General features: G+C 39.5%; 1 protein-coding gene across 1 annotated transcript in view; it reads right to left on the bottom strand.

Moving 5' to 3' along the window:
* Positions 1–8,207: 8,207 nt before the first annotated feature.
* Positions 8,208–13,701, bottom strand: part of LOC127122013 (sugar transporter ERD6-like 6) — a 40,496-nt gene continuing 35,002 nt past the window's right edge. Inside the window, exon 8 of the mRNA XM_051052429.1 lies at positions 8,208–8,266. Coding sequence (XP_050908386.1) covers positions 8,208–8,266 — 59 coding nt within the window. The remainder of the gene's footprint in view (positions 8,267–13,701) is intronic.

Below are 13,701 nucleotides of genomic sequence, written 5' to 3'. Positions count from 1 at the left end.
CACTTTCCAAGTTATAGACATACATCCGTCATAGAGCTGTTTGCTTGGTAGACCATGGATTCACGAGGCAGGTGCCGTGACATCCACCCTACACCAAAAGTTCAAGTTCGTTAAGAACAAGAAGTTGGTGGTGATGGGGGAGAGAAGGCTCTCTTGGTCAGCCATTTATCTTTCTTTTCCTACATTGATGCTGAGGATGAGGTTGGAACTCTGTTCCAAGCCTTATCTATTGCCGAGCCTTCTAGGAAAGGACTTTCTTCATTTGTCTCCTATAATGACGTGAAGTTGGCCATTAAGCATGGTGCAACTGATGGTTTGGGGAAAATGATAAAGATGGAAGATAATAAATCCCGGGCTAGTATAGGGGATTCTTCTGGTGTTTCCAATGATCTTGGGTTGTTTTAGAGTGGAGGTTTCATCCACACCGTTGAAGATTAGGAAGTTGTTGCCATCGTTGAAGAAGATGAAGAGGAAGACCTTGGCAACTTTGTCATACCTGGAGGAATCTGCAATAATTGGGTCGCTATTGATGTTCCAACAGTTATCCATAAGTCAACGTAATGTGTTCATTTTGTTTAAAAAACCCTTCTCCCATGCCAAAAGGAGAAGTGAAGACATTGTTTGCATAATTGATTAATACAATGATATTCATTCAATAATCGCATGTTAAACTTTTGTTTTTCAAATTATTTTTCAAATTATTTTTCATTTTTTTCTTTTTGCATGAAATTGGTGATCACTATAAAACCCTAAAAAAGAGAATAAAATCAATTTTCCATCTGCATAGTGATTTGCCTTGTTTGAATTCTGAAATCTCTTATACTCAAAATCATTATACAGGTTAGTCAAACCCATTGAACATAATGATCTAGCACCATCTCCCAACTTTGAGTTCCCTGTATTTGAGGCAGAAGAAGATGATGTTGAAGAGATTCCTGATGAGATTACTCGTCTACTTGAGCACGAGGAGAAGATCATTCAGCCACATCTTGAGAATCTGGAAACAGTTGTCATACCCTGAAATTCGCCTCACCCTTCACATTGATCTTATAGGTCACTAACCCCGCACATTTGTATATCATCTTCATCCATTCCTTTCATTTGAATAAGCATGGTTCAATTCGATTCACGAGTTGTGTTGGTTGGATTCAATAATCCATGGCATAGGCAGTCATCATCTCGTAATCATGGCGATAATTGCAAATTAATTCTAATTTCATATCGATTCTAATTTCAAATAAATTTTTGGAGTTTGGATTGATTTTCGAGGTTAAGTTTGTTTGTGGACTTTTAATTGATCGATGAATTTCTAATTAATTCATTGCGTCATTTTGAAAGTTGATATTTCGATGTCGATGATTTCAGATTAATAACTTGTTAAAGCCCATTCATCCTTTTTTATGTTAAAAATCCATCTTTTTTTGTTAAATCCAAATCCATTTCTTTATTAATCCATTAACCTTTTCTAAATCCATTTTTAAAACCAAAAATCCCAATTTGTATTCATTTCAATTAACCATTTTTACATTCCAATTCAAGTGTCCATTTTCAATCCAAATATCCATCCAATTTGAATTTTATCATATCCAATCCAATAGTCCAACCATTCGATATCCATTTGTCAAAACAATTACTCATGTCCATATTCTAATTATCCAATTCCCATATCCATTTTACCAATTTGTAAAACTGTGAATCATTATCCATTCATAACCAATTTAATCCACAAACCACATTAACCAAAATCCAAACCATATCATTTCTACATCCAATTGATCCAAATTAATATCCAAATAATACAAAAGTTGGAATTGCAGTATAAGCCAATAGTGCGAAGCATATTCAAAGGCAATACAAGTGCCAAGACATAGAAGTAAAATGGAAGATTGAAACAAGGCAATGTTAGGAATCGGCAACCAAAAGCAATAAGCCAAAGTAAAATGCAGCAGCTACACAACAAGTTTAACCGCAGTAGCAATAAAGCGCAACATGCGTGAATGAACATAGATCACCAATAGAAACAACACCAGCTACAATATGCCAAGCTACCAAGACGCCAAGCCAAGACAAAGGGAGATGCGCCATAAAAGCGGTAGCTTCCCAAACTACAAGCGTCAAAACGCACGCCAAGCGCGAACAATAAAATTGAAGAGTGAATAACGCAATTAACTCTTTTACCTGCAAAAACATATAGCAGAATTTCAAGCTATCAATGACCGTAAAAATAATTCACAACAGATTTTTTTTCTCTAACAAACTTCTAACCTCCCTTTCATAACTCTATAAATTCTTCTTCTTCCCTCTCTCAAACTCTCTTCCAGATTCTTCTTCTTCTTCCCTCTCTCAAACTCTCTTCCAGATTCTTCTTCTTCTTCCCTCCCTCCAAACTCTAACAAACTTTTCCAATCTACATTTCCTACAATCTCCATGTTGGTGATTTTAGTAGTAATGAGATTTACTATAGGCCGATGCAATTATGCGTTAAAGCTTGGAAACGAGTTAGGAGTAGTGCGGAGTGCACGCTCGTAGAGCCAACGTGTAATTGACTGCAAGTAATTGAAAACGGGGTTCCAAGGGGCGTAGCCCCTGGCGGGGTGCGGGGCAGCGCCCCGCTGGGGTTCCAAGGGGCGAAGCCCCTGGCGGGGTGCGGGGCAGCGCCCTGCCGGGGTCCAAGGGGCAGAGCCCCTGGCTGGGGTCCCGCTGGGCAGCGCCCCGAAGAAAATTTTATTTTAAACGTTTGAACCTTCCCAGCCGTTATTACCGTTTTTCTTGAAAAGGTATGACTTTTCGTTTTCAGTTTTCGTTCTCCTATAAAAGGGGGAAATCTGGCCTCGGTTTAGGGTTACACACAAAAACCATTCTACGTTCCAGAATCTTTCTTTTGCCAGAAACATTCTTTCTTCAAGAATTATCCCCACAAAGATTTCGTGAACCCAGGCATAAATAGGGTCGAAATACTTTGTTCGGAAAGTGAACGAACACGATTCTTCGAAGATTATCCAGGATTATCAATTAATTATCTAACAAACGAACAAAGTATTCATCTGATAATCATGGCTGGAGGAAACACCGTCAAGGAGATGACCAGAAATTTCGGAAAATTGGACAAGTTTCAAGGACAAGATTTCAGGCGTTGGCAGAAGAAGATGCATTTCATGTTGACAACGTTGAAGGTGGTGCATGTCCTATCTACACCGATTCCAGAAATTCGGGAAGATGACACAGTTGAAAATCTGAGACGCAGATCAAAGTGGGAGAACGACGACTACATATGCAGAGGGCACATTCTTAACGGTATGTCTGATCCCTTATTTGATATTTACCAAAACATAGAATCTGCAAAGGAATTGTGGGATTGTCTCGAATCCAAGTACATGGCAGAGGACTCATCCAGTAAAAAGTTTCTGGTGACTGATTTCAACAACTACAAAATGGTTGAATCAAGGTCTGTCATGGAACAATACAATGAACTCCTCCGAATCCTTGGACAGTTCACACTACACGGATTAAATACGGATGAAACAATATCTGTCTCAAGCATCATAGACAAGTTGCCTCCTTCGTGGAAAGATTTCAAACACAATCTGAAACATGGAAAAGACGAACTGTCTTTGATCCAACTTGGAAGTCACTTGCGCATAGAAGAATCTCTAAGAGCGCAGGAGGATAACAAAGGAAAAGGCAAAGAAATTACTGGACCCTCGGTTAATATGATCGAAGAGGGTGGTAGGAACGGTAACAACAAAAACAAAGGAAAGAAGCGTGCTTTCAAGGACAATAAGGGTAGTTTCGGTGCTAACAAGAAACTGAAATTAGAATGCTGGAAGTGTGGTAAAACAGGCCACTTCAAGAGGGATTGTCGCTTCGTTAAAAAGCACGATAACGCGAATGCAAGTGGTTCAGGAAAGGGGTCTAAGGACCAATCCGAAAACCAAGGTCAGAAATCAATTCGTGATTTGAATAGTTTAATTAAACATTCTGTTTCACTAAATTCTGAAGCATTTTATGTGCAGGATGATGCTACCGCATGGTGGATTGATTCTGGCGCCGCTACACATGTTTGCAAGGATCGTTTCTGGTTCAAGACTTTTGTTCCAGTGGAAGATGGTTCTGTCCTCTACATGGGAGATGATCACTTCGCTCCCGTTGAAGGCAAAGGAAACGTGGTGTTAGAATTCAGTTCCGGAAAAACTATTACTTTGTTTAATGTTTTGTATGTTCCTAAATTACGAAAGAATTTAATTTCTGGCCCTGTATTAAATAAGCTTGGATACAAGCAAGTGTGTGAATCAGATAAATATGTATTATCAAAGTCTGGTGTGTTTGTAGGATTTGGATATTATAATAATGGTATGTTTATGATGAATTTGAATGGAGTTCCTAATGATTCTGGTTCTGTATTTATGTCCTCTTCAAATATTATCAATTCTTCGTTATGGCATGCTCGTCTAGGACATGTACATTATAAAAGAATGCATGAAATGTCTAAAGGTAAATTAATTCCTAATCTTGATAAAAATGTAGAAAAGTGTAAAACTTGCATGTTAACTAAGATAACTAGGCAACCATTTAAAAGTATAACAAGGAAATCTGTCATTCTTGAGTTGATACATAGTGATTTACGTGATTTACATGCTACTCCATCATTAGGGCATAAAAAATATTTTGTCACTTTCATAGATGACACATCTAGATTCTGCTATGTCTTTTTGTTGCACGCTAAGGACGAAGCCTTAGATAAATTCAAAATTTATAAAACTGAAGTTGAAGTGCAACAGAATGTGTTGATTAAAACATTACGCACAGATAGAGGTGGTGAATATTATGATCCTGTGTTTTTCCAATCCGTAGGAATCATTCATGAGACTACGGCTCTTTACACACCTCAACAAAATGGTGTGGCTGAAAGGAAAAATAGAGTGCTAAAAGAAATGGTGAATGCCATGTTATCTTACTCTGGTCTGAGTGAAGGATTTTGGGGAGAAGCCATTTAACGGCATGCTATTTGTTAAATAGAGTTCCCAATAAAAGGAACAAAACTACCCCATATGAACTTTGGTATAAGAAACGACCCAACCTGACATTTCTACGTGTTTGGGGTTGTAGGGCCGTGGTTAGACTCCCGGACCCAAAAAGGAAAACTTTGGGTGAAAAGGGTGTAGCTTGCATCTTTGTTGGATATGCCGAGCACTCCAAGGCCTATAGGTTCTATGTTATAGAGCCTAATGACTCGATCTCTATTAACACAATTATAGAATCGAGAGATGCCATATTTGATGAGAACTGTTTCTCCTCTGTACCTAGACCAAAGGACTCTATACCTATTTCAGATGAATCTCTAAGAGATGATCATTCAAATGATGTGCCAAGTCAAGCACTTGAACCCCGTAGGAGCAAAAGAGCTAGAAAAATTAAATCTTATGGATCTGATTTCCAACTATATTTAGTTGAGGGATCAAAGGATCAGATTGACACTCAATATTATTATTGCTATAATATTGAAGAGGATCCAAGAACGTATGATGAAGCTATCAAGTCTCGAGATTCTGCTTTTTGGAAAGAAGCAATTGATGAAGAGATTGGCTCTATCATGGAAAATAATACTTGGATACTATCTGATTTACCACCAGGTTGCAAACCATTGGGTTGCAAATGGATCTTCAAAAAGAAGATGAAAGTCGATGGTACAATTGACAAGTTTAAAGCTAGACTAGTTATCCAAGGCTTCAGACAAAAGGAAGGGATTGATTATTTCGATACCTATGCTCCTGTTGCCCGTATCACTACTATTAGATTGTTGATTGCCTTGGCGGCTATTCATAATCTAGTGATTCACCAAATGGATGTCAAAACAGCATTTCTGAATGGTCATTCGGAAGAAGAAGTGTATATGAAGCAACCTGAAGGTTTTGTAATGCCTGGTAATGAACATAAAGTGTGTAAACTAATTAAGTCATTATATGGGCTAAAACAAGCTCCGAAGCAGTGGCATCAAAAGTTTGATGAGGTTGTTTTGTCCAATGGTTTCATTCTAAACCAAGCTGACAAATGTGTATATAGCAAATTTGATACATCCGGTAAAGGAGTTTTCATTTGCTTATATGTTGATGACATGTTGATCTTTGGCACCGACCAAAATCAAATTGATATAACAAAGAATTTCTTGTCATCAAAGTTCTCCATGAAAGATATGGGAGAAGCGGACGTTATTCTAGGAATTAAGATTAAACGGGAAAATAAAGGGATTGTAATTACGCAATCTCATTACATTGAGAAAATGCTCAAGAAGTTCAATTGTGAAAGTTGTTCTCCAGTAAGTACTCCAATGGATCCGGGAGAAAAACTTATGCCAAATACAGGTAAACCTGTAGATCAACTCGAATATTCAAGAGCTATAGGCTCTTTGATGTATGCTATGATTAGCACTCGACCGGATATTGCTTATGCGGTTGGAAAGTTGAGCAGATTTACGAGTAATCCTAGCCGGCATCATTGGCATGCGATAACTAGGGTATTCAAGTACTTGAAGGGTACAATGAATTATGGATTGTCATATATGGGATTTCCTTCGGTGTTAGAGGGTTATTCGGATGCTAGTTGGATAAATAATGCTGAAGATTCATCCTCTACAAGTGGATGGGTGTTCTTGCTTGGGGGAGGTGCTATCTCATGGGCTTCCAAGAAGCAAACATGTATAACTAGTTCCACAATGGAATCTGAGTTTGTAGCATTAGCTGCTGCTGGTAAAGAAGCAGAATGGCTAAGGAACTTGGTATACGAGATTCCGATATGGCCTAAACCGATATCACCAATCTCTATCCGTTGTGATAGTACTGCCACATTGGCTAAAGCTTATAGTCAAATATACAATGGAAAGTCTAGACATTTGGGTGTCAGACATAGTATGATTAGAGAATTAATCATGAATGGGGTGATATCTATAGAGTTTGTTCGGTCGCAACAAAACTTAGCTGACCACTTGACGAAGGGGTTAGCTAGAGACTTAGTAAAGAAGTCGGTAATTGGGATGGGATTAAAGTCCATTTAAATCTATTAGCTTTGATATACCCAATTCCCTTCTAATATGACGTTAGAAGCAGAATTCAATGTGGAAAGATCATAGTTAAAGATTGGAGCAATTATATTTATCTTCCCAGGGTATGTGCTCAGACCTGCAAGTGATGGTTAGGTTGAAGTATATCTTCTTAATGGTTCTTTTGAAAAATTGTAAATGCAGGTACAAGATTAAAAGAATCACCTATGTAAGCATGAAGTTTTGCCGCTTCAAGAAGTTTGGACTTGGCTTCCTATATGCTTATTAATGGATAAGGACACATGGCTTGTAAAGTGTCTAGTATGAATAGTAGAGTATTGTAAGAAACATATGTGAACTATATCTTCTGACATTCAAATGGATTGACGGGTTCAATCGCTATGACACCCAGATTTTCGAGTGTTTGAAATGTGTATTTGTACTAAAATGAAAATTCAATCGCAAGACATTTTCGTTTATGCATCTGTTTGATTGTAATATACCCTTATATATTTTATTGTATATATTAAGTAAATCAAGGATTACACTAAAATGGGAGGGATTTGTTGGTGATTTTAGTATCACCCATGATTTTAGTAGTAATGAGATTTACTATAGGCCGATGCAATTATGCGTTAAAGCTTGGAAACGAGTTAGGAGTAGTGCGGAGTGCACGCTCGTAGAGCCAACGTGTAATTGACTGCAAGTAATTGAAAACGGGGTTCCAAGGGGCGTAGCCCCTGGCGGGGTGCGGGGCAGCGCCCCGCTGGGGTTCCAAGGGGCGAAGCCCCTGGCGGGGTGCGGGGCAGCGCCCTGCCGGGGTCCAAGGGGCAGAGCCCCTGGCTGGGGTCCCGCTGGGCAGCGCCCCGAAGAAAATTTTATTTTAAACGTTTGAACCTTCCCAGCCGTTATTACCGTTTTTCTTGAAAAGGTATGACTTTTCGTTTTCAGTTTTCGTTCTCCTATAAAAGGGGGAAATCTGGCCTCGGTTTAGGGTTACACACAAAAACCATTCTACGTTCCAGAATCTTTCTTTTGCCAGAAACATTCTTTCTTCAAGAATTATCCCCACAAAGATTTCGTGAACCCAGGCATAAATAGGGTCGAAATACTTTGTTCGGAAAGTGAACGAACACGATTCTTCGAAGATTATCCAGGATTATCAATTAATTATCTAACAAAACACCTTCACCAAATCTTCAACCACTACTCCAATCTCCAACAGAACCGAACCTGCAAGAAATCATTCTCTCAATACATAACAAAAAAACCTTCCATTATTCCTCTACCGATCTTCATAACCTCATCTTCATAACTTGCAACGACCGCACAAGCAGAACAATGGAGAATTCACGGCAGAAAAGGAGAAGAAGCTTCGTCATCTCAATTGGCAAGGTACGAATCCGAAAGCAACGTTCATCTTCATTAACCACGACACAACGATTTGAAAAACCACAAGCAAATCACGTATTGAACCACATCTTCACCTTCAATCGAAAACGGAATCGAAGAGGAATTGCTAACAGCGCAAGAACTCACCACGATTCAACCTCGTGACGGATCATCAGTGAGGAACGGTCTTCATCACAAGCGTGATTCCCACATATTCATCCCTCATCACATCACGAACATAGTGACATATCCGTCTTCTTCGTTCTTAAACGTCCCGTATCAGTAAGGATTCAACTGTCTTCAACCTCGAACCCTCAACCTCTCACTCCATTTCATCACACTCCATCTTCACTCTTCATTTCCAACCGCGCAACACACGCAAGACCCGTGGTTACGTATTCAGGTTAGCTCTACAACCATCTCTTTTTCGCACACATTCTCGATTATGAATACCACTTCGATATTGGTTTAGATTCGAGGCCAAGTTTGAGAGCGATGCCGATTCCGTGTTCGTTTCCTTCTGCTCGACGGTGAACACACTTGAAGTAGGACACGACGCACGTTTGGATGAAGAATGTGATGAAGTTGAAGAACATGGTGATGGTAACGAACAACTGCGACACCAATTCGGTTCTTTCGCGTAGACGTAGTAGGTCTGTTTTCACCGTTGGGGCTTCGCGGAGGCTGCTGCAACTGGATTCAGCCTATGGATGAAGATCACAGATCCGGGTTTGGGCTTCAGTCAGTTCCCTTTCTTTTTTTGCTGTTTGTTCACTGTTGCATTGCTAGAACCAATGAGCCTAGATTGGGCCCCTGCATCCGTAGTAACTATCCACACACCTTTTCCTCCACTATGCACTCCCCAAATCCGGACATTTGCCATAGCAAATGGGCTCTTCTTTGAGGCCCATGTAGAGATCCGCTTCCTGCACCCTCCGAATCCAGTACACCCCCACTGAATGGGCCTTGCATCAATCCATCTCAGGGCCCAATTGTTTTTTTTTTCTTTTTGTTTACTAATTAACTTGTATTTACTTTACTAGAATATTTAGATTAGGAACATTAGAATTAATCAGGTATTAGGATATTCTTAATTAGTAATTAGAATGTTTAGACTTAATTAGTTATAGGTTGTTAATTAGAAACTTTTAGAAGTAATTAGAAATATTATTAGAAATTAATTTTAGAATTAGTTATTTAGAATTAGAAATATTAATAGGAAGTAATTTTAGGATTAGAATATGTTAGAAATAGTTTTAGAAATATTAAGTCTAGTTTATATTTTAATTGATTTTAATTAGGATTTTGCATAAGTAGAAATTTAGTTCAACATTAATCCATAAATGGTGTAATGACGATTGTACCCCTAGTGTTAGAAATAGGATAATTTTGCATGCTTTCTAGTTTAGGACACAATGCACACACATGGCTTTCTCTTGGGCTACCTAACAATGAGACTTTTTACTTCCTGCACTCCCTTGTACTTTACATGTACCCCCCTCCCCTTTCCGATGTAGGCATTTACTTGCTTTCTTTTATTGCTTGTTAGCTACTCCTTAGGCATTAGGAACGTTCACCATTTCGCAACCAGTAATCAAACCCTTGATCCAACGTCAAGTGGTCCTTTTCTTAAATGAAAAACAATAAACAAACCCTTGATCCAATGTCAAGCGGTCATTTTCCAAATCAAATTCAAAAACACCATAAATGGCGATTAGGATCGTACGTCACAAGCCTTAAACGATAAAGAAGTGATGTGACTGGAGCTTTCCTACACTCATTCTGAATGCTTCGAACACAAGACGTTTGGCTTGACCGTTTGAGGTATTCACCTTTATCCATAATCTTTAGTGCAATCCGAAATCAATAACACTTTCTTTAAAACTTAAAAAACAATTCAACACATTCAAACCTTTTGTTTGAGCCTTAGGGCGACACCATCGAAAACCATTCTTCAAGGTAAATAAAATCAACAAAACAAACCAAACAATTTAAACCCACGAACTACGAAGGCTCTGATTTCTCACTTCAACAAGTGGGCATACGTAGGCACGAGGATCCATTCCTTGGCGAGCACACTAATTTAAAATCTACCTCCATCTCCGCAAACCTTTGGCAAGCAAACATTCGATAAACAATACACACGTAAGCGCAAACATCCTAGATGGTTCCCATGGGGTACCATGGATGTGAGGGGTGCTAATACCTTTCCCTTGCATAATCAACTTCCGAACCTGTTCGTGGTTGTGATGGCCATATTTTGGGGTTTTCTCGATATTTTCCCTTTCCTTTGGAATAAATAAAAACCGATGGCGACTCTGTATTTTTCGTGTAGCGACAACAATCAACTTTGGGTCTGAAGGCTGCATTCGTGAAGTGAAGATTGGGGCACTCCTTGAAGAGTATGTTAAGAAAGGGTTGATTGAGTTTCTACGAGAATATGTCGAAGTCTTTGCCTGGTCGTATGAAGACATGCCTGGTCTAGATACTGATATTGTGCAACATTTCTTGCCATTGAAGCCTGAGTGTGTGACTGTGAAGCAAAAGCTCAGAAGAACTCATCCTGATATGGCAGTGAAGATTAAAGAAGAAGTTTAGAAGAAAATTGATGCGGGGTTCCTGGTGACTTCTACATATCCTCAATGGGTGGCCAACATTGTGCCTGTACTTAAGAAAGATGGAAAAGTCCGAATGTGTGTGGATTACTGTGACTTGAATAAAGCTAGTCCAAAAGATGATTTTCCTTTACCACACATTAATATGTTGGTAGACAATACGGATAAATTCAATGTTTTTTCATTTGTGGAAGGATTTTCCGGTTATAATCATATTAAAATGGCACCCGAGGATATGGAGAAGACAACTTTCATCACATCTTGGGGAACATTCTATTATCGACTGATGCCCTTCGGTTTGAAGAACGCAGGAGCTACGTATCAACGTGCTATGACTACCTTGTGTTCATGACATGATGCACAAGGAGATCGAGGTGTATGTTGATGATATGATTGCAAAGTCGAAAACGGAAGTTGAACATGTAGAACATTTGTTGAAGCTTTTCCAGCGTTTGAGGAAGTACAAACTCCGCTTGAATCCGAACAAGTGTACTTTTGGGGTCCGTTCCGGCAAGTTATTGGGCTTTATTGTCAGCGAGAGAGGTATTGAGGTTGATCATGCCAAGGTCAAAGCAATACAAGAGATGCCTGCACCCAAAACTGAGAAGCAAGTCCGAGGTTTTCTTGGCCGCTTGAATTACATTTCTGAGATTTATATCCCACATGCCTGCCACATGTGCGCCTATATTCAAGCTCCTCCAGAAAGATCAGCGTCATGATTGGACCAAGGATTGCCAAAAGGCCTTTGACAGTATCAAAGAGTATTTGTTCGAGCCTCCGATTCTGTCTCCGCCTGTTGAAGGGAGACCGTTGATTATGTACTTGAATGTGCTTGATGATTCCATGGGTTGTGTCCTTGGTCAGCAAGATGAATCAGGAAAGAGAGAATATGCAATATACTACTTGACTAAGAAGTTCACTGACTGTAAGTCTCGGTTCTCAATGCTTGAGAAGACATACTGTGCTTTGGCTTGGCCTGCTAAGCATTTACGCCAGTATATGTTGAATCATACACTTGGTTGATATCCAAAATGAATCCGATCAAGTATATCTTTGAGAAGCCTGCTTTAACTAGGAGGATTGCCCGTTGGCAGATGTTGATGTCTGAGTATGATATTGAGTATCGAGCTCAAAAAGTTATTAAAAGAAGTATCTTGGTTGACCATTTGGCGCATCAACCAATTGAAGATTATCAGTTTATGCAATACGACTTCCCTAATGAAGAGATTCTGTATTTGAAGATGAAAGATTGTGATGAGCCTACGCTCGATGAAGGGCCAGAGCCTGGTTCCTGATGGGGTATGATGTTCGATGGTGCTGTCAATCAGTATGGAAATGGTATTGGGGCAGTGATTATTACTCCTCAAGGCACACATTTTCCTTTTATAGCAAGGCTAAGTTTCAAATGCACGAATAATATGGCGGAGTATGAGGCTTGTATTATGGGTTTGGAAGAATGTATTGATCTTAGGATCAAATATTTTGATGTTTATGGCGATTCGGTCCTTGTTGTTAATCAAATTAAAGGTGAATGGGAAACGAATCAACCTGGCCTCATCCCATATAGAGATTATGCGAGGAGGATTTCAAATTTCTTTACTAAAGTTGACTTCTATCATATTCCTCGAGATGAGAATCAGATGGCGGATGCTCTCGCTGCACTTGCTTCAATGATTTGCTGTCAATTATTGGAATGAAGTCCCAAATATTACAGCGATGCGGTTGGATAGACCAGCTCACGTGTTTGCAGTTGAGGAGGTGAAATATGATAAGCCATGGTACTATGATATCAAGTGTTTCCTCCAAAGTCAGACTTACCGGCCTGGGGCATCTGTTAAAGATAAGAAGACTTTGAGGAGATTATCTGGCAGTTTCTACCTTAATGGTGATGTGCTTTATAAGAGGAAGTTTGACATGGTTCTGCTCAGATGCGTGGATAGACACGAAGCAGACATGTTGATGACTGAAGTCCATGAGGGTTCATTTGGTATGCATTCCAATGGACATGCCATGGTAAAGAAGATGTCGAGAGCAGGCTACTATTGGCTAACAATGGAGTCTAACTGCTGCAAGTACATGAAGAGATGCCACAAGTGTCAGATTTATGCTGATAAGATTCATGTTCCCCTGACACTTCTGAATGTTATTTCCTCACCATGGCCTTTCTCTATGTGGGGAATTGACATGATTGGCATGATTGAACCTAAGGCATCGAACGGTCACCGTTTTATTCTCGTAGCTATTGATTACTTCACCAAGTGGGTTGAAGCGACATCGTATGCAAATGTGACAAGGAAAGTGGTTGTGAAGTTTATCAAGAGCCAACTCATATGCCGATATGGTGTGCCAGACAAGATCATTACTGATAATGGATCTAACTTGAACAACAAGATGATGAAAGAGCTGTGTAGCGAGTTCAAGATTACACATCATAATTCTTCTCCATAGAGACCCAAGATGAATGGGGCTGTTGAAGCTGCTAACAAGAACATCACGAAGATTATTCAGAAGATGGTTGTTATGTACAAAGATTGGCATGAGATGCTGTCATTTGTTTTGCATGGCTATCGTACATCTGTCCGCACTTCGACAAGGGAAACCCCTTTCTCCCTTGTATATGGCATGGAGGTTGTGCTCCCCGTAGAGGTCGAGATCCCATCA

Source organism: Lathyrus oleraceus, chromosome 2, assembly GCF_024323335.1.
Source record: "Lathyrus oleraceus cultivar Zhongwan6 chromosome 2, CAAS_Psat_ZW6_1.0, whole genome shotgun sequence".
Lineage (NCBI taxonomy): Eukaryota > Viridiplantae > Streptophyta > Magnoliopsida > Fabales > Fabaceae > Lathyrus > Lathyrus oleraceus.
This window is presented reverse-complemented; position numbering and strand designations above follow the sequence as displayed.